The sequence below is a fragment of the Simochromis diagramma genome, unplaced genomic scaffold (assembly GCF_900408965.1).
Source record: "Simochromis diagramma unplaced genomic scaffold, fSimDia1.1 OVJJ01000596.1, whole genome shotgun sequence".
NCBI lineage: Eukaryota > Metazoa > Chordata > Actinopteri > Cichliformes > Cichlidae > Simochromis > Simochromis diagramma.
In genome coordinates this window covers 22,500,611-22,523,569 of record NW_024387245.1, presented here as the reverse complement: position 1 = coordinate 22,523,569, position 22,959 = coordinate 22,500,611, and the positions used below count along the sequence as shown (strand labels likewise).

General features: G+C 38.8%; 1 protein-coding gene across 2 annotated transcripts in view; it reads right to left on the bottom strand.

Annotated features, from left to right (window-relative positions):
* LOC120714461 (ras-related protein Rab-27B-like) overlaps positions 1 to 22,959 on the bottom strand; it is an 83,732-nt gene that overhangs the window by 9,076 nt on the left and 51,697 nt on the right. For both annotated transcript variants that reach the window (XM_040000692.1, XM_040000693.1), the window contains exons 2-5: positions 8,466 to 8,637; positions 2,854 to 2,942; positions 438 to 541; positions 117 to 240 (exon numbers count right to left, since the gene is read on the bottom strand). In XM_040000692.1, the coding sequence (XP_039856626.1) occupies positions 117 to 240; positions 438 to 541; positions 2,854 to 2,942; positions 8,466 to 8,618 (470 nt within the window). In that variant the 5' untranslated portion in view covers positions 8,619 to 8,637. The remainder of the gene's footprint in view (positions 1 to 116; positions 241 to 437; positions 542 to 2,853; positions 2,943 to 8,465; positions 8,638 to 22,959) is intronic.

Here is a 22,959-nt window from a genome sequence, read left to right as displayed (position 1 = left end):
CTCAGATAAACAGTAACAAAAAATAAATAAATAAATAAAATATCACTGTTCAACACCTGAAGTGGTCTTAATATCTACTAATACATACGGTTAATGTACATGACAAATAAACTTGCCCGTATTTTTCGGCCAGCTCCTTGGCCTGTCTCTCCTGAACCTCCCGCTGGTCGGCCAGATCCGCCTTGTTCCCTACCAAAACAATATCTGGGTTCTCACAGTAAGCATTCGCCTGTAGCTGGCCTGAAAATGAATACAGATTAAAAAGTAAATAAATAAAAACTGATGTATCAGAGGAACTTCAAACAAACAGAAATGTTTTGTTATACTGCTATTTCATGCTTTCACAATACATTAGTCATCAGCCTTTTACATATTTTAACAGTGAGCTGAACATTGTTGGACTGAAATGTTTTGATAGCAGATTCTAGTAAACATACTCATCCAGTTTCTGACGTTGAGAAAGCTCTGCTGGCTGGTGAGATCGAACATCAGCAGGAACCCCATAGCATCCCTGAAGAAGGCCGTGGTCAAGCTGCGGAACCTGAAACAAACAGTTTTAAAGAGTACAGACATGACAATGTGTATTTTTTAAAGGGTTTCTAAAAACGTCTTAATTGTATTATACTGCACAACATCCTGAATGTGCAAGCCACCCAATCACATTAACTGCTAGCCTTATGAACAGACGAGGCTAGAATTGATGTGTCCACAGATGCAGTTCTTTTAACAGCCACAAGAAGGTGCTGCAGAAAAAAAATAGACAATCCTACAATAACTACGTAAACCCAAAACAAGTGTGAAACCTGAATTGATTAATTTAAAAATGTTTGGGCACATCACGTTTTTAATTGAGAGCAAATGCCTGAAAGCAGTCACAGAGCAACACTGTATTGTTCTGTTTTGTTGATTTGTAGCCTTCTTTTAGGCCAGCTGATAAATATCAAATACTCACATTGTGTCAGCTGTGTTCTGGGTCTTTACCAACTCCTTTTAGTGTTTGGCATTGTATCAGTGTATAGCAACATTTCAGATCTTTGGCCACAAATCAAACTATTCATTTTTCATACCAGGCTGTAAACATGCCTTCAGTTTAATGATGAGCTGGGCATTTTAACTTGTCTGTTTGAACTTAGGGCAATTAGAAATGCAGTTTGTTGCACTTCCATGCTTCATTTTCCAGCACAGGATGTCACATTTGCCCAAATTAAACTCTCAGAATAGATATTTTACTAATGTCTGTCAAAAGATTTAAAAAAAAAAAAAAATAGACCTTTGCTGCTCTACATCTGGAGATTGCTGGCTGTCACCAGGTGAAACTGGTCACAAAGACAGTGCTGCACTGAAAACCTTGCACACTGCTAGGAGATTGCCTTAGTCACCCGTAGTTTGCACGGAGGACACCAATGCTTCCATTTTCCACTGCAAGCTGTAGTGTTTGTTTTTTTTTTTTTTTTTTTAAATCAGAAGCCCCATTTCATACCAAACACACATTTTGAAAAGGTGCAACTTTTACTTTGAAGGGTAAAAACTTACAACCGGTTGGGGAATACACATTTTTCGTCCCTGGTAATGGATGGTTGCCACATGGTCCTGGATTGTTCTCTGGGGGTCTAAACATGACATTCTAACATTTTGCAATATCAGTGTTTAAGCTGAAAATCTGTAGTCGCCAACCATTTCCAAAAATCTGTTATTCCGATGAATAATTCTATGAAACCTTCTTGCACAAAACAGAAACGTTGATTTCAATTTGATCAATATCAGCTTATAACTTTGTTATAGGTAAAATATATGAGCTGTAATTTCACCTGTGTTCAAGCACTAAATACAGAAAAACAATAGATGTGTGCCATGTCCGTTTCTACCTGCACAAGTTAGTAATGGGGCTCCCCCAGCTGAAGTGCATATTCTGAGACATGCTTGTGCTTCTGGGTGTGACAACAGCGAGTGTGTAAACATTACTTATGAGCAATATTTAATATGCAAACAATCGGAATGAAGCAGCAGATATCAGAGGTGTCTCCACCGCAGCCTGCTTACAGGTGGAATAATGACTTTAACCGCTTGAATAAATGATCATGCGGAATCTGTTGCACTGGGCAGAATAAATGCAATTAAAATTATGTAACTAACACAGACTCATCCTGCGGTGAGTCATCGGGCTTTTATAAACAGATTCAACAGATCGAGGTCGGGACCAATTAAAGACCACACACGCATGACTGACACATGCAGCCATAAATACTGGTCTGTTGTTTCTCTATCTAGATTTCAGAAATAAACTTTACTACTCTACAATTATAAACTTTTTAAAAACGTTTTTCATTGTACCATTTATCTGTTTTGATATCGTTCCTGGTGATTTCATTTTGGCATTATTGCATTTTCTTTTGGTGAGCTTCAACCAATCAATAATGACTGACCAATCAATTGGAAGTCAATTCCTTGGGTCAATTGTGCAATGACAGCTAAAACTGTAGTTTGTTGCACCTCAAGTCTACACACCATCTAACCTCAGTGGGATATCCACAGTTGTAAAACTGGCCCTAAAGGTCAGCTGTATGACTGCATCAGTCTCATCAATGCTTGTTACTACTGCTTCATGATTAAAGCTTGGGTAGGCATGTTTTTTGTGTTACAGAGTAACAGGCAGAGGACTTTAAGACAAAAATTTAAGCACTGGTGCTTTAACACATATTTAAAGCCTTGATGCCATCCATCAGCCCCACCCGGCATTTATGACCTGTAGAATCACGGAGAGTCTTAAGCCCACAATCCACGATGCCATCAGTGATGTGTGAACCGACTAACTGTTAGGAAAAAGATTTTGTCCTAATGGGATAAGTGGCCTACCTTTCCTGTCCAGCTGTGTCCCAGAGCTGAAGGTGAACCTTGAAGGTTTTACCCGTGGTCGTCCCATTGGGGTTAGACGCTGTGTAGACCTGAGGAGAAAGAAACCGCACAATTTTAAATGAGATGACCGTTTATGAAAGAAAAGTCATTTATACCTGGTGTATATTACAAGACTTGCAATTAAAAACAAACAAACAAACACACAAACAAACAAACAAACAAAAACAATGACATTTAAATCAGTCGACCCAAAACTGACCATTACAACTGTCAACCCTCCTCAACCTTGAAAAATAAGTATCTCTATAAGGTGATTGGTGCACCTTTGTTTTGGGCTAGGAAAACAGCCATAGAGTAAGATTGTTCACTTGATAACTGTAAACTTCTTCCTCGTGATACTGTGTAGAGTTAGATTAGTCAAAGTTACTAATCTACAGTGGTGTGAAGAAGTCTTTGCCCCCTTCCTGACTTCTTGTTTTTTTTATTACTATTTTGCAAAACTGATATTCTCCTTCAGGATGTTTGGTAGACATCAGAATTCATGGTTCCATTTACTGCAGCAAGTCTTCTAGGACCTGAGGCAGCAAAATGCCCCCATCACACTACCACCACTATATTTTACTGTCTTACTGACTTTCCACAGAGTATTTTTCCAAAGGTTTTGGGGATTATCAGGATGTTTTCTGGCAAATCTGAGAAGAGCCTTTATTTTTTGGATGTTGTCCTGGGGTCTTTTGTGACCTTTTGGATGAGTTGTCACTGCTGTCTTGGAGTAATTTTGGTCGGCCCCACTGCTGCAAAGGTGTGCTACCGTTTCATGTTTTCGCGATTTGTGGATAATGGCTCTCACTGCGGTTTGCTGGAGTCCCACAGCTTTAGAAATGGCTTTAACCTTTTCCAGACTGAGAGATCTCAGTTACTTTGTTGTTCATTTGTTCCTGAATTTCTTTGAAACGCGGCGTGACATCTGTCTTTTGAGGATCTTGAGGATTTTGATGGTCCACTTTGTCAGGCAGGTCACGTTTAAGGAATTTATTGATTGAGAACAAGTGTGGCAGTAATCAGGCCTGGGTGTGGCTAGAGAAATTAAACTCAGCTGTGGTGTATCACAAAGATGTGATACACCACAGTTAGTTTAGGTTACAAAATACATAATATAAATACAATGAAATAAAAAACATTAGTTTAACTTTGGGATCTTTTCATTTGTATTTGAAGAACTATTCACCACCTTACATACCCCGCCTCCATTTATTCACCTCACCCCTGCTTCAGTGAATATTTCATCAGGTATGATGAAAACTCATGTGGACAGTGATCCTGACTGGGTAATGATGAAAACTTGTTTGCAGCAGCTGGCTGGTTATGTTCCTGTCACCACAGGAAGCTTCAGGCATCATTCACACCTCTGATTCTCCCTAATGTGACACACTGTCACATTTTCTGACACCCTTTTTAGACTGAGTTTATACAGATCATGTTTGAAACAGTTATATTTGACTTTATGGTGTTCTTTCATTTTTCAAGGTGATAACTGACCTTCAGCTCAGATGGGGTGACATGAAAAGACATGCACTCTGATCGAGGAAGTCTATTTGGATAACAGACACGTCAAAGTTTCTGTTTACTTTACACTGTGGAAAGTTATCAAGGTACTATTTATTGAACCTACTTCTTATAAAGTCGTGAGCTAAACGCCAGAAACATAGTGCATGGTGCTGTACCTTTGTTTAACAGCATAGTGTTGCTTTGCTGTCATACCGACTAGCCTGCTCCAATAGATGCATTGAAATGAAAGAATGATGACCGCTTTGTTGTGTGTGTGTGTGTGTGTGTGTGTGTGTGTGTGTGTGTGTGTGTGTGTGTGTGTGTGTGTGTGTGTGTGTGTGTGTGTGTGTGTGTGTGTGTGTGTGTGTGTGTGTGTGTGTTTTTTAATTACATGGCTTAAATCCATTTAGACATAGTCAAGAACATGTAGTGCCAGATTCAGTTGTAGTCCTCATTCAACTTGTCACATGCTGACGCATGAGCAGCACATTTTAGCTCACTAGGTATCCCATTGGCACGATTTTACAACATGCCCTAACCCTAACCATTCGGAGGATGGATAAGAATGGCCAGACTGCTCCAAGTTCACTGGAAGACAACAGTAACTCAAATAATAACTAGTTACAAATAAAGTACACAGAAGAGCATCTCTGAGCACTCAATACAAGTCATATTTGCCTGGTGTGATGAATCTCAATTTCTGCTGTGACGTTTCATTTTTCATATCATCTCACATCAGACATACCCCTGTGTGGTAGCCATACCACACAAGGGTCAACCTTATGTCTTTGGGCTGAAAGATGTGCAATTATACTACCCCAAAGCCAAATTCCTCCTTACATCAACAGTTTCTAGTCTTCATTTGTTTGTTTAATTTAAGGCCTATGAAAGATGCGCTGAACAGTGGCTACTATGGTTACAAGTCAGATTTCTGAGATAATAATCGAGCACTAAAACAGTCGGTAATGTGAGTTTCATAATGACTAGTACCCTGCTAGTTTTATAATGCATATTAGAGGCCAGAAGAATCAAAAAGATGTGGGTCATAATGAGCCGTTTCCTCTTGGTATGAGCACTGAAGCACAGTTTACCAGAAGTGTTCACTTAATTGTCTGTCTGGGAGTCACGAAACTTTCATTTACAAACTCTGGTTAAATGTCTCATGGGATGAGCAAACTGATCCACATTCAGCTTTCAGACCTCATGAGAACTCTGAGGAAGTACAGCTGCGAACTAAAGCTGTGATCACACATTTGTCTGCTTCTGTGTAATAATCAGATAGAACGGTTTGAAAACAAGGTGTGACCTTTAAACACATGCACGCGTGCGCACACACACACACACACACACACACACACACACACACACACACACACACACACACACACGGTGATGAAACAATAATCAATCCTATGAGTCATCCGGAGAGGTGGGATTAAAGCAGCATTGTCTGTATTTCAGACCTGCAAAGGCAGCAGGACACCAAAGTGACCAAACCAAGCTTCGCCCACTCTCTGATTCAGATAAGAGCATTCACAGTGAGATATTTGCACGTACTCATTTCGATGGTCAAGTATAGAAACTTTTATCAAGTCTCAGGTGAAGTTTAAAGTGGAACTCTACACAGAATCAAGTATGAAACACTCAAAGTTTATAAAAGGATTTTAATACAAGAAATTTCTGGAATATAGCATGAGCGATTGGTCCTGCGGCATTAAAAGAGAAACAACAACGACACAGGAATAAACTCATAATAAAAATTTTTAAAAAAGTCTTCTGCCTCTAGAGCAACAAGGAGCTCTGCAACCTGTCATTCATCGTTCACCCAAAACAACATCTCCTTCACTGTCTGTCAAAACATGGCAATAAATTGCTTCTGTCTCATCAGCCATCTTTCAAGCCTAAAACAATTTTTAAAAGACTGTCAACTTGTCAAGACATGTAACCGTCATATTTCTTGGGGTCCATGAGTGTCAGCTCTGGAGAAAAGCATCTTATTTAGAACTGTCACCACGTTCTGTCACTATAACGTTACTGGTTCTGTCAGTGCGTGTGGTGTAAGGATCAACTTGTACGAAGTACTTTAAGCGCAGAAGTAAACTAGCTCTTAACATTAGCAGAAAATGATCACAGAGGGCTTTTTTCTAACAACAGTTTTACAAGGCAGCTATTAAGTGGATTAAAATAATATAATTTTGCAAATTAGATTGGGGAATCAGGTGGTCCGGAAATTAAACGGATAGTCCGCAGCCGTGTTAGCAGCTCTCTGAGGCTGTAGTTGAACATAGTGATGATTTAAACTAAACACCAGCCTTAATGATTGCTAATGCTAATGATGCTAATGATTAACAGCTGTTTACAATGAACCTCCTCACTTAAGGGTTTAACTATACTTATTATGTGCTAATAAATAACAGTATTCAAACAAAAGTAAAACTTGCTGATCAAACCGTGTTTGCAATATTACAATATGTTAATTGTGATATGTCTTATTAAGCAAATATTGCTATTCTTAGTGCCATATCTATGAAAGACCTTAAAGAAGATCTGTTACGCTTTGCATAATTTTCTGTTCAAACGAATCCTTTGCTATACAGCCTCAGAAGTTTTATTTTCTGTATGAAACAAACTGTTTAAGCCATTTTTCCCTAACTTTAAGCCAGCTTTTTTTCTTATTGGCTGCCAGAACAGGAAGTAGGTTGGGCATCTATGCTTACAACCAGAGAGTGTTCCAGTCACTGTTAAGGATCCTTAGACCCAGCCTATTCATTATGTCCTCTGTGGTGGACAAAAAACTGAAAGATACTTTTTTTTCTGGGTTCGCATTATTTAAAAGTTTGCTCACGTTTAACTGCAGATCATTGGTTACCCACTGGTTTGAGAAGTCAAACTGTGAATCTGTTTTTAAGCTGTGCATTTTTGCATTCTTGTTGTTTTGAAGACCAGAGCAAGGACTGTATCTGACTGTGAAAAACCCTCACACCACAAACTCAAAGAAGGGCTGTTTGTCAATCACGAGGTAGGCCAATGCTAAAGCACACCAATTATAACCCCAGGTTTTCAGTCTAAATGATCATTATATTATGTTCAATAAGACCCGAAATCGATTAATCGATTAACACCATAAACTTAACACCATATACAACCAGACTTATTTGTTCAACCAGATGACTCATCTGGTGGTTATCAGAAGGAATGCAGGTTTTAAAGCACACTGGCTACATTTTTCATGTCTGCCTGAATGAACTTCTATTAGAAACCACGACTGCAACTTGGCACATGGTAGAGTAAAAAGAAAAAGAAAAAGAAAAAAAACAAAAAAACAAAAAACGTACATGATAACATAACCATCCCAACCCAATTAGCTCCTGAACCTTTGTCTGCTGACAGCTGATAATCTCTCATAGTGCCCTTTGTTATCTGGCAGCATATGTTTTATAGCTATCAGATGAGTGCATCACCCAAACACCCTGCCCAGCGCATCCTAGAAAGTCCCCAAGCCACCTGAGCCTCCAGCACTTGATCCAGCCCTCACATAACTATCAAAAAGGAAGCTTAGCTTTAAAAGTAAAGAGGACATGTCCCCAAACTTGGGCTCAATCTTTGGAAACTAACAAGCACAAGTAAGCCCCCACTCTGAGAGCTAAATGCTTTCTTTGGAAAGCCTTCATTTATAAATACCACAGCAATTATGTTAGACGCTAACTAGTTAACGACCATCTTTTCACCAGTAATTTATTCCGGGTCATTTATTCCCGGCTGGATCTGACCCAAGTTTGTTTTCCTTGCATAAGTTAAAATAACATGACTGTAGAGTGACTCAGCTCAGCAGCCACTGTGGGAGAAAAGCAGCAGAAAACCTGGGCTTGATCTGACCCGCTGTTTGTTCTTTGATAACTAAAAGCTCTGGACAAATGAAACTGTAACTATGGTAACCAAAGTGGCTGCTAACTTGAGATGAAGATGAATTAAATGTTGTGTAAAACTACACAATCAAAAAGAAACTTCTACAAGCTACACACAGGGCGCACATTTGTTCGTAAGAATAATAAAAGGTAACTCACCACTCTCTTTTCCCTGAAGTCGATGCCGACTGTGGTGATGAACTTGGGGTTGAACTTGTTGTCTGTATATCTGTACAGGAACGTGGTCTTCCCCACGCCGGAGTCCCCCAGGGCAAGGAGCTTTATAAGGAAGTCATAATCCCCATCAGTCATAGTGATGACCGCAATAAACCTGCAGAAAACAGACAGAGTCACACGATCACGCACAGACCCACACACCAAATCCCAAGGTTTCAGCTTCCATGGGTATTCAGTTTGTCTGTGATAAAAACCAAGCCAGAAAAAAGGAAATAAGCGAGAAACAAGGAAGCCAACAAATAAGCTGAGGAACAGAACAAGGAGATGGCAGTACAACCACACACACATGCAAACACCAACTGTCATGTTGAATTATGGTGGTGGGGATCATGGGACTGTCCAGACCAGAATATGGCTTTCTGGGTAAATAGTACTTAGTGTGAGAACATAGCTAAGTGGGAAAATATTTAAGAAAAGAAGAAATGGTGTAAGAGTGCAAAAAAAAAAAAAAAAAAAAAAAAGGCAAGCACACACTTTATATATTTTACAGACTATTTTCATTTTATGCAGTTTTAGCTAAAAACAGTCAATGAGTTTGCTGTCAATTAAACGGGAGTTAAGCATGTCAAAACCAGTGGCACCACAATACAAACCCTTGTAAGAAACCCTTTGGCGTCGCATTTACATAATTTAAATAAGGATTTTGAAGATGCTGCTGACAGGCAGGAGGCAGATGACAAAGAAAAAATCATGGACATATAGTAAAGGACGACATGCAGAGAGTTGGTGTGACAGAGGATGCTGCTGCCATAGTGACATGGATGCAGATGGTCGAGTGTGGCAAACCCTAAAGGAACCAGGCAAAAGAAGACAATAAGAACCCATCTTTTAACATACAGGCTTAATTTTAAGGAGGGACATAATTAACCTTTTCTAAACCAAACCAGTCACAAAGACCAAGTAAAACAAAGTATTGTTCACTTACCCAAAATGATAAGTGAACAAAACTCTATATTGGACAAGCTTTGACCAGTGTTGGCGTCATAAATAAATAAAAACACTACAATTGTTATTTTTTAATGAGTTTTTTAAAGAATTTAATGCACTATGCAATACTTATTTATCCCCTGGTGAAAGTAATTAGTCATACCATTCGTTATTTGGCTTTTTTATTACTTCATAACATTACCTCACATGCATCGTCACATGATTATCAGTAGACAATATAAACCTGAGTGCTTGAAAAGAAGGTGACGAGACTTCTTTTTGGTTCATAAAGAGGTTTTCATCACCCCTCCAAAAGAGGCCTCTCCAGTTCTAAAAACCTGCAGAGGACACTACAGTGTTCAACTCTGTTGCAATTCAGCTCTTTTTATAACTTCACATTTCTTCGAGGCTGTCTGACCAACAACAGCACAGAGAGCCCACAGACTGACTGTACCTCATATTTGTCTCGTATTTTTTGCAGTGCCTCCAATAACAACAACAGTAAAAGTAGAAAAATGCAGAAACTGGAATGGTTAGAAACAATTGCTGTGACGGTGCAGGCTCTGGCTGCTTGTTTGGGTTTGACACACCAATTGCTTATTGAACCTTCACTGTCTATGCAGATGTTTGCAAATAGCCAATGTCATACTGGCAGCAGTGATTAGTTTCTGTCCTTTAGTTTGCACCCATCACACTTTTGTCTTTTAGTAACATAAAAATGAAAGTAATGTCAAAATCTACACTAATTAAATGCCTGGCCAATTCACCACTACATGGCTTCCTGGAGGATAATACTGTACTTTAGCCACAGCAGTCAAGCTTTTAGATCGGCTGTTGGCACAGTGACTGCTATTGTTACCTCACTTGAATCAAGGCTTCTGAAGCTTTAGCCATAACATGTTAAATGAGTTGCTTTCTGTGGATTTTGATGTTTTGTTTTTTTAAACCAATTGTTGTTGGTTTCAAATTATGTTCCCAGGACATTGATAAGGGCATCCCTCAAGGATTGATATCCGACCAACTACTTTGTACAGTGAACATAAATATTTATTTTCCAAGTGAACTGTAATGTTTTTTTTTTTTTGTTTTTATCTGCTCAAAAGCCACTTTGAAGCCCCACCATAAACCAGGAACTTCAATATTTCCAAAGTTCCAGTTTGGTCTGGTCAGCCAGCATCATAAACACTTGTGAATTTAGCTTTATAACAAAATGTCCTACAAAAAACAACAAAAAAAACCCAAACTATTTCACAATCCTATACCAAAAGTCTTCATCTATTTCATATTATTACGACTACCTGTGAACTACTGAACACTCTATAAATGTGTTTTTCATGTGAAATTCCTAATTGTGTAAATCATTCAGGTACATAGTGTATTGTAGTCTAGTGTCTGTCTGCCTCATGGCTAAATGTGGCATATTTAGAGCGAAGATCATAAGACTAAGATTTAGTCAGCTGAGAAGAAGCATGGGAAAAATTCTGCTTTATTATAGTGAGGGCAGTGATTTGCCAGGAGGTCAAATCTCCTCACAATAACCTCACTGTACCTCAGAGAGACAGTACAATGAGAATCAAGAGTAACATATTTATAACAGACTAAAGATGGTACGCTGCCACTTAACCTGGATAGTGGATTTAATAAGCATCCACTTCCTTCTTTAACCTAATCACAGTTAGTGCTTCCCAAAAAGTTGATTCTGTTCATCTGGATTTAGCGTTTTCAGTGAGTATGGATCGAGGCAGTTAGCCATTTCCAGCCAGTTACAATAAAAAGGTGGGGGTGTAAATCTTTGTAAAGCTGTACAATATTTCTTTACATTTAACATTCATTCAAATGCATTTTATATTCCTTCTCATACAGTGGTGATGAGAGAAGTTCATTGATATGTCAATAGCTGAAAACTCAGTCTACACAGTAAATATTATCATCTAAACTTCTCTCTGGCCACCTCCTCCAGCTTTTCCAGAGGACACAGACATGCCATCCGAGAGATATAGTCGCCCTAGTTTTTCTTAGGTCTACCCCAGGACCACCTCCTGGTAGGACAAGACCAACGGCAGTGCCCAGGAAGGGGTCCTGGGCAGATACCCTGAAAAAAGGGATCTGCCCATTGTGAGGTGGGCAGATCAGACACTAAACCTTCAAATCAATATAGAGGAATAGCAGCTCTCCTCCAACTCCCTCCTCACCTCATCTCCAAGACTCCACACATCCCTCAGAAGCAGCTCATTTTCACTGGCTGTGTCCACAATTTCTAACTGTCAGCCTGTATCCAGAACTTATGACTGAGGATGAGGGTAGGAACTTGACTCAGCTTTCTTTACTACAACAGATCTGTATCTCACGTCACTGGAGAAATCACACCAATCCATCTGTAAATCTCCCACTCCATTTGCTTTTTTATTATTGATGTAAATACGATTTACTTATTGTTTTTGTATTTTCAGTTAGGTGAAACTAATTCGATGAAATTGCTCTGTTCACCAAAGAACAGAAATATATATACCAACAACAAGAGATACTGGTTTCCTGCTGTTCACATTCTGGCACTGGAGAACATTCCATCTTCATAACAAGCAAAACCATAAACAAAAAAAACAAAAAAAACAAAAAATCACAAAGAATAGAAATGGCTATAAAGACAGGAGAAATGGGAGCTTCTGCAAAGAGAAGAGATGACATGTGTTTGTATGAGGACACGTCGTCAGTGTTACTATCAAAAGGTCCATCAGGAAGTAGTGCTTTGCTCCTCCCCCTCTGTTATCGTTCATATCTTACTGATAACAGACTGCTTTCATTCTGACTCTGATGCACAAACACACGCAGCTGCATAAACTAAAAGCTCTTTAGTTTGTGGTTACGGGTATTCTTAAGACCACATTAACATATACTCTATGCTGAATATTTTAAGCTCCTAACATGAAGCACTGCTCCATACCGTTCCTAATGTAACAGCATACTTTTTGCATTTATAATTATCAGAAGACATCCTCCATGTTGTTTAAACGGTGAGAAATGAAACTTTATCAATCTGAAGCTAAAGAGTCTTGCTTCATAACTTTATCTTTACGACATGTGATCTGCCTTCAGAGCACTGAGGAGGAACACATCAGAACACGGACTTCCTGTTCTGGAATAAACAGCCAGCATTTCTGACAATCTGATAAATGTATGAAGAAAAGTCACACTGACTGATTTTCTTTTCTAACTTTCTTTCCTGAATAACTCCAGCCAGGCAAACAAGTCAAAATCTGCAGAGCTAAATGTTTCCTTATCATCAGGGAACAAACTTTACCAGCAACCTGTGCCATGTGACTTATATGTTGATTTGGATGTATAAAAACAGCAAACCAAATGTTTTGAATATTTATTTTTCCAAATATTGAGAAATATTGAGAATATTGAGTTTCTCATTAACTGTAGGAACATCGTGCATTTACTGAGCTTTAAAACATGCCTTTGAACAGGGGATTTTCTTAACCTTTAAAAAGACATTCAAAAAATTAGTTGTAGGTGGTTTCAGATACAGGGTCATATAGTAGGTGGTGCAACCACTGCGTTCTGCACTGCCTCCATCACGGCAACGGTAACTTTTACCAAGTACACTATGTGCTAAACATAACCCGTGGATACCCTTGCATATAAGATTGCATATCACATCAGATTCACTTTGAAAGGCAACACCAATCACATAGACAATACTGAAGAGCATAGAGATGGGCTCAGTAATCAAATCTTACATAGTAGTAATGATTAAATGCATTATTTATCCTCTTGGCTCCCCATCACTGTAATTAAGTATGTAATGGATTCACAATGTGGCCTAACAAAGTATCATATCCATCTATTGTCACAATGCTGCTTATACATTCAGGGGAATCTACACTTGTACAGTGAGACATAAATCTCTCTGGCAGACCCGGGGTGTAATTTTCACCATTCACTGCTGTGCTGCTCTTAACACTCGCTGACTTATTACACTGTACATTTAATGTGAAGGACAGAAAAAGAAGGTGGTGAAGTCTAGACTGTGCATAATACAACAGCATGTATTAAAACAACATTTGGAGGTGAGATTTCAAACCTGCCGACCTTAATAAGGTAGCATCACTGCATAAAAACATGTAAATCTCCCATAAACGACATAATGTAAGACAAAGGCTCTGCTTTGCTCTTTGGCCTACTTGCATAAAATCCTGTGTGTTCTTTTGATCAGGTCCTGAGCCTGTAGCAGTATGTACATATTCAGTTTGGTGGAGTTAGCCTGAGTTTCCTGTGGAACAGCTCCAACATTACCATTTATAATCGCTTATTAAGTTAAATGTATACCTCTTTATCCTTACAATGCATTGCAATGCCTTATAAGCATTCCCTGAGTCTTGCAAATTAAGATTGCTTTACTCATCATGAGCCATAGAGGTTTCAGGTCACAGTAAAGCAAATTTCAGCTAAATTTTGACCTTACTGCAGTGACCGCAAATCTTTCTGACAATTCATTTCAGTACAAGTCAGAAAACAAGTATATTCTTAATTGCAGGCAGTGAGTCCTTTGGAGGTCCTGGATGAGATTACCAAATAGCTTATTGGAACCACACTTCACATCATTCCAGTGTTTCCAACACATAGGTGGATAGGCAGTCCAGCTACACTGAGCATTTTATTTATTTATTTATTTTTTAATCTGTCCTAGACAACATAATCTATTTACCACTGGAAAGTTTTCTCACTCTTATTTTGAAAGTTGCCGCTAACCAACATGCTCCAGTCTTTCCTGTCTCAGGCTTCCCTTCACACATGCTAGTCAAGCTCTTGTTGTATGCAGTCTACGTAACTCAGCCTGGATTGGACAGACAAATCAACCCTGATCGACGTCACACAAACTGTAATGTTTTGGAGTTTACATGGTGGCGATTTAGGTCTTGTAGGCCTGTTTGATGATGGCAAAAATCATAGTCAGAGAGATAATCATTTAACATGATTACAGGCAGAATTTAGAAAAAGAAATTCACTGAACTCTTAAACAGAAAAAAAAGATGAAACTCGTGTTTTAAATTATGGGGCATTTCCTTGAACTTTAATTAGAATTCATGAATAAAATAATTAAATATGTCCCACTAAATTAAGTTTTAGAGAGGGGCACAAACAAAATAAAGGGATCTATAATAATAATAATAATGATAAATATATAATGGAATTTGGGAGGTAAGGGAACCCTTAATAATTATTTGTTTTGTGATTTCCAGAAAACTTTTGTTTATAGGCTATGATCAGTTACTGGCCCCATTTTGTAGTGATTAACACATGTGCTGGTTCAATTCTAGCCGGGGACACAAATTCCCTTTGGGGGTGTGTCAGAAAGTGTAAAACTCTGCCAAATCAAACATGCGGTGCTTCCCACTGTGGTCACCCCTTGTGACAAGGGAGCAGCCGAAAGCAGAATTATCAAGGCCTGTGATCAGTTAAACTGTGCAACTCCAACATTCACTGCTTTCTGTGGATTTAGCCAAACTCAATAAGATAAGAAGAAGCTTTTAGCTTCTTTCCAGCCTTTATGCACGTTTAAAGCTAGGCTAAATGTTAGGATTCCTTCAGTGACTCTAATCAGCATCAACACCTCACAATTAAATTGACCTGTTTGCTTGATGCAACCTAACATTGACCACGAACTGGCCTTTGTTACTGCAAAATTATTTGCTACTTTTTACCAATGTAGCCAATTTACTACTGTGTCTGCCATCTGTCTCGTCTTGTTCATAATTCCTGTTTAATAATTAAAACCATTACCATGATTATAAATTACCCGAACATGTTGATAAGATGTGAAAGAGGTAAAGAGGAGGAGATCCAATGCTATTTTTCAAGAAAAAGTATGCTTGTTAATCCAGGTTTAACAGATTCATATAGAAATGTAGACAGAAACATCAGCCTGTAGTTTATGTCGAACACTAAAACTCATTATCTGCAGATGGGGGGGGAAGAAAAAAAAAAAAAAAAAAAAAAAAAAAAGTGTTTCATCTTTGGGGTTCATTAGATCTTTATACATAATGCAACCTTGAGCCTAATTAATTTCAAATTAAATCAATAAATAATTCATTTCAGTTTAATACATTTTCAACCAAACCCAAGTTGGATTTCCAAATTAGATTTACTCTCTCAGGACCAGATGGCTCTGAGCAAAACATCCGATTTTTGTGTCGAGTTTAGAGCTACCTAGCAGCATGTGAGTGTTCACAGTTTACATGACGAGATGAAAAGCAGTGAAACAAAAACAAAGCCCAAAAAAAAAAAAAAAAAAAAAAAAAAAAAAATCATCAGTTAAAGGTTCTAGCAAAATGTATCACAATACATTTTTTTTAGATCCAACAAAACTGGTTTTTATAGAGACAAAAGGATGTGTAAAAATTTCCATTGTACTACTAAAAAGCAGCAGGACATTGATGACGGCCTATCCTGGGTTAATTATTTATCCACATTCACTGGGTTCATCTGTATCTCCTCGCTGCAGTTTAACCTTTACAACTAAACTTTAAGCATTAAAAATAGCAAGCCTCTGGAGAAGTATTTGTAGCTTATTAGCTATGTAAGGTTCATGTAACCTCACCCTCTGATTAAATGCTTCGTAGAACAGACAGAGGCAGAAGCATAAATATCTCTTCCTCTTAGGAGCTCGGAAGGAAACGCGTCTGGACTTCTTTAAGTTTCCTTGAAGACGTTTCACTCTCATCCAAGAAGCTTCTTCAATTCTAAGAGCAACTGGTGGAAAGCCCCAGATTATAAGACCCTAGGAGTGTCCCTAAGAGGGTCCTGGACCACTTATTGATCGGCAACCTAATCACACGAGCCAAGGTATGAAAACGGGTGTAGGTCACAATCAGCAATGGTTTCGGGTGAACTCATTGTGAACCCTACCCCCACCCTATTATGTGATTTACTGAGGTCAAAAGGCCCAGGATGTGAGTGGGCGTTAAGGCATCTGGGAAGGGATCTGAAAACTGGATTATAGATGGCTGACAGTTGGTGTCATAGGCCACCACCTCTGTTTAAAGATGGTCGTTCACAGTGGACATAGATGGCTTCTTTCACTACTCTTTTGAACCATCTGTCCTCTCTGTCCAAAATGTGAACATTGGTGTCCTCGAAAGAGTGACCTTTGTCCTTTAGATGCAGATAGACATCCGAGTCTTGTCCTGTCGAGGTAGCTCTCTGATAAACCTGCTACTGAAGAAGTTTGAGAGGCTTCTTCATCATATGCCTAATCATAAGCTGAGCTCAACATAGATTATAGTAAATACTATGCAAGCTAGAAGTTGCCCAAATGATAGCATTAACATGATCAGAAGGGACAAAAAAGCCCTACAGAAAACACCCACCGCTGCCTAGGATAGGCATTTTGAATTTTAATGTCAGACATTTAAATTTCACAATTTAAACTCCCAAATGGTAACATCATGTTTACCAGTTGCACAGGAGGTCAATCTAAATCTAAATATGGAGTCAATCGAAATATGTTATAGTAACTGAGCTAAAAAAAAAAAAATCTTTATTCATTATGAGGTTGCCAGTTTTTAAATCTTTAATCTGTAATACCAAAGAAATACAGTGCTTGTTTCTTTAGAAACAATCGGGCAAATTTAGTCTTGTTTACTTTAATTGCATCTGTGCCCATTAGTAGCATTGTTATGTGCAATTTGTTCATTACATTAACCACTGAGAACAGCCATGAGCAACTACTGTGTTAAAAAAATAAAAATCTATATATTTTATGTATTTTAATGTCCAGTTTGCATTAGAAACCATACTGACTGCATGATGACTGCAGGAGAAAACTCATTTAGCTCGTTTAATGTAACTATTAAGTACACCCATAAAATGTTTCCTGTGAATCCTTTATGCAATTTAAAGCAACCTGAATCAAATAAAACCAAAGCAACAAAAAAAAAAAAAAAAAAAAAAAAAAAGAAACAAACAAACAAACAAACAAACGGAGACACCACAGAAGCACAATGAAAGTAAAACAGAAAGTGTTGCTTTAAAAACCAAGTACAACAGCTGAGAATTGGCTTACTTACGCCAGCTGTCCGTACTTGACAGAGAAAGAATGATAAAGACACTCACTGTGAAAACAAAGCATTAACATTGGTGGAAAGAAAGTCATGTATTTTACTTTTGTCCTCTCAAGCTAATGTACCAATGTTTGTTTCTCAGTAAGCCTTTATTATTAGAAGCAGCAGACATTTGTCAGAGACCTTTGCATTTGACTGTTGTGGCCTCTAAATCACTTTAACCAGATCTGACTAATTTGTTTCCCATCTCTGCTGTGGACTCTGTTGAAAACCTGTGCTGTCATTAGCAATCTATTCTGTGGAGCCGAGCGATCAATAACCGCTAACATGGGTGAAGATTGACCCTTGATTATTCAATTTGCTCAGGCGTCCTCCTGGTTTATGTCTTGCATTGTTCCAAACCTTTCAGCAAATCAGACCCACTTAGCAAAACAGTGAGGCACATCTGGCACGGTGGAGCAGAAAGATCAAAAGCATGAATGTAGCCAAGAGGTCTAAAGAGTGCTGCTTTCATCACAAAAAATAACACTCTAAATTATGTCTACAGGAGTGAACTGCACAAACAACATTGGGAGAAGTGCATATAACGATAATACTGATTTTAACAGTACCACTAGTTTAACCAATAATGCTCAGAGATATGGTACTCATCAGTTCTTATCTTTTAAGAGGAAAAAAAAAACAAATTAAGAGTAAAGTAGACCTACATTACACCTTCCTTAATCTTTAATCCTAATGCTAACCTTATGGAATTAGAATATCTTATTTTATTTTGTTCTTCAACATCCCTACCAACAAGAAGAAACTTTCTGAATATTTTTTTATGCCTGTTGATCAGAAAGTCCTAACTTTCTCCATAACACTAATCCCTAATGATAACTTAGGCTTCATGGTGCGTTCATGAATAAACTGGAAGTTGGAATTTCAGAGTTACCATCCCCAATTTAAATCTACAACACCCCTTCAGCTTGAAAACTTAGAGCAGCCCCAGCAACCTTGAGTTATTAATCCAAGATTGCGGTACTGAATGTAAACAGTAGTAAAACTAAACTTTAGTTTGATGTGCCACATTTGTGCATTTTATGACTCACTAAATAAGCCGTATGCAGAGCACTAATCAGGCTCTATACATGAATGTGGTTTTTTTAAAGTTTCACCACAGCTCTTGGAGGAAGAAAGAGAGCAAAGGAGAATGCAAACTTTGGGCAATTGCAATAATCTGTTAGTAACCAGCTCAGCCACAAGGGGCTTTTTGTTGGAGCACCCTCTTTGTGACCAATTTCCAACTTCCATTAACTAACTTAGTGGCGGGCTAACGGGTTACAGCAAAAATAACTTTCACCAGACTACAATGCAATCATTTAGGTGTCAGCAATACAAGGACATGGTTAATCCCCACCAAGATTATAATGCACTTTAAATAATAATATTCATGTATTGTGTATTTCACACTACCCATCCGTTTTTGTATTTAGCTACACAGACATAGCATCCCGTGGTTTCTACCCTATGCCTGTCACATGTCCTCTTGTGTCTCTGTTTGCATACAGAGTTGCTGTACTTAACTTAATAATATGTCATTAATGTCCTCTATGTCCCACTGAGGCCTCTGTTGGCAACATATTGACAGCAGTGGCAGTAGGTGGGTTTCAGAATCAGAGAAGTGCTTTACAAATTCATTTCAGTTTAAGAAAGGAAAATAAACCCCTCAGGGAACAAAAAATAAACTCAACAGTTATTGAGATAATTAAATCTGAACCACGGCAGCAGATCAGCGTATAACCGGAGGAATAAAGTTCCACTTTGAATTCTGAAATTGCAGATGAGATAAAAACCTCTAAAAAGCCAATAATATGGCCAATCTCCTATTTGAATATCCACACATAAGGACTAGTGATCAGACAGATTGTGTTTATAGTAACGCAGTAAAAACCTGTGACATTTTCATCAACATCAATATGTTTGGCTGTACTCAGCTTGTAATACACAACAGTACACCCAATTCATGAAAGCATTTCCACCTGCTCACAGTCTGGCACATCCTTGCAGCCACATATCTTTGCAGTAATGATGGATAAACTTCAAAACAGAAAATTCAAAGGAGGAGAAGACTGAGGATAATTTGACAAGGAATTATTTGCAAGCGCAGTGAAAAACAACCCCACAGCAATGAGCGACTAACAAGTCACACTATAACAAGAGAGTCTGTCAAGAAACCAGCAATCATCAAATTCCATTTGCAGAGCTCTTCGTGCCCTGCCGTGATAGAAAGAAATTCTATTACATCCAGCCACATGAAACCTGATCAAATACAAATCAGACCAGAATGCTGGAATTTAGACTAATGTGCAGAGACACAATTGAACATTGTGGTCTCATGACTCTAATAGTTATGATGTGTTTAACTTGGTTATGTCCAACAGCTCTAGACTTGTAAACAGAATACCGCTGAGACTGCTGTGTATGGAGCTTTACACAAAGCATATTTGTTAAATATGGAGAATCTGCTGTTTTTCCAGCATATTTGATTGTTGCAACCATTGTATGATGATTGCTTACTAACCAAATGGTAAATGGCCTGTATTTCTGTATTCACTTTACACGTCCAGTCATCCACCCATTCACACACTGGTGAGGGGAAGCTACATTGTAGCCACAGCCACCCTGGGGAGCACTGACAGAGGCGAGGCTGCCGGACACTGGCGCCACCGGACCCTCTGACCACCACCAGTAGGCAACGCCCAAGGACACAACGACCAAGACTGTCCAAGCCGGGGCTCGAACTGGCGACCTTCCGATTACAAGGCGAACTCCCAACTCTTGAGCCACGATCGAGCTAAAAACACACATGTCGCTTTAATTTACTACTTACCACCATGTCATACATTGTCATTGGCAATAAACTTTTCTAGACATTACGCAGCCAGACTGCAACCCAAATGTTTACTCAGTCAAATTAAACATTAACCTGACAACAGTTACACAAAAGCAGCTCTCATTCCATCAGTCGCTACTTACAGCGTCTGGTCATAGTGAGCAGAGTAAAATCATCATCTTCACTTTCAAACTCATCTCTCTCTTCACCACAACAGACCAGTTCCCTCGCGCATGAAGTAGCACCTGAAATACCAGAACTCCTGCTCTTGGCGACTCCTGACCAACCCAGCGGTGGCATGCCACCCATTCTGACCACCAACCATGTCCTCACACTTGGAGATGCTAATTCTCATCCTAGCTGAGACACTCTGCTATACCCCCACCCCAGTGTACGCTGCAGGTCATTGCTCAGTGGACGCAACAGAACCATATCATCTGCAAAAAACAGAGATGAGATCCCAAGATCACCAAATCCTACACGTCACACCCCTTTGCTGCACCTACAAATTCTGTCCATAACAATTACAAAGAGAATCAGTGACAAACGGCACCCACAGCTGGTGGGTGAATCCAACACCCACCGAGAATCCAACGGGATTTATTCCCAGCAATGCTTTCACTACAGCTTTACAGCAGCCAACTTGCCTACACCAACAGACCTGATATGATACTGTTAGCATAACTAGCCTAAAACATTAATCACAGTATGGGTATAAATATTAATGTTAATTGTAGCACCAATGAGAACAAGTGATCAATGACAGCAAAGGGTAACAATGTTATTTACAGTAAATGTTGTATTCAACAAATTAATGATTGCAACTAGGGCTGCCACGATTAGTCGACTAGTCACGATTATGTCGACTATTAAAATCGTCGACGACTAATTTAATAGTCGACGCATCGTTTGAAGCTTTGTAAGATCACAAAGGACGCAGGAATAAGTAGCAGGATTTAAGAGTGTAATAACGGACTGAAACAGAAGATGGCAGCACTGCATGTACAAGGATGCCAGCTGCCGTTAAACCCCGAAGAAGAAGAAGCTGTGTCCCAGAATTCATAGCGCAGCTGTCAACAATGGCGGCAGCTAGTTAGTTTTAATTTTACTCTTATTATTCTTTCTGAGTCACAAAATAAACGTTTAACATATTTTCAGGCGAGAATGTAGCTGTGTAAACCTCAAATATCTGCTCAGTTTATCAAGACACCACATATTTTCAAAAGCGCTCCGACGTTTTCGGAGACGTCTGTTACCCACCAGCTCGTTAGCTAGCCGGGGGCAAGGCTCTCTAGAGCCCGTGAGAACACCGGACTCCCGGCAAATAGTTTCCAAACCCACCGCAGTCTTTCGCTAGTCAGGTTAAACATATATAAGTCACTTAGATAACTTAAAAATGTTATTGTTTGGCTTTTTTTAGTATTTTATTTGTTCCTGAGTAAATCGGTTTGGCTGAGATTAAAGTTATAGTTTTTGCACAGCTAAATAAACTTCAAGCAGACAGCTGATTATCAGAAGTGTGAGATGCTCCAGAATTTACTCCGGTGTCCTGTTATATTTTAGATAGCAAGGAGTTTATTAAACTTCACCAAAACAATCTGCAAATTTCATTAAAATTTAATAAACTACCATCTTGTCTTTATTTTTAGTTAGCACAAACACTTCAAGTTGTAAGCTAATGATAGTTATATAAGAGCAGATGCTGCTGGTGCAATAAGCTGTACGTCTTATGTCCAATGGATGCATGATCTGATTAGTCGACTAATCGCAAAAATAATCGGTGACTAGTCAACTATCAAAATAATCGTTTGTGGCAGCCCTAATTGCAACACTGTAATTTATGCAGGCAATGACCCCGAACTGGGACTGACAATGGCATAACAACATAGCCACAACTCATAGAGAGCACAGACCTAACTAAGAACAGTACATTTCCATTCAAGCCGTCCTGATACATTAACCATCAAGGATCTGGAACTCGCAGAGCTAAAACACTAGATAAACTTGAATGCTACAAAATCCAATCCCTGAGGAGCCCCACCATCCTCTAATCCACTTCACTCAGCTTTGAAACAATCAAACACTGGTCCATTTTTCTCTGTATAACTAACTGTGTTTGACTTCTTTATCATTTTCCTTAAAACTCTGGCCTCCTTCATTGCTTATTGAGTTGACAGTCATGTGATTAGTCAGCTGATTGGATGTGTGGTTCTGCCATAAGCCCCAGGAGAGTAACAAACAAAAAAAAAAGCACACAGCATCATTATCAGATGGAGTGTCTGCCCCACACTCCAGGGTCCTAAAGCCAAGTGATTTGGTAATTACACAGCATTTATTAGCTCATCTTACATTTCACTAAGTAACTACTTTTCACATTTAAATGTTCTAACATCATATTTATGCAAAGCAATAGCGGGTAGAACAAGAAAATACTGTTTGTTTGTTTTTTAAATATAGGGACAGTGCAGTAAATAGCAGACAATACCTGAACTCTGCAGATCTAATCAGCATACACTGTCTGCAAGATCCTATTAACACTTTAATTCAA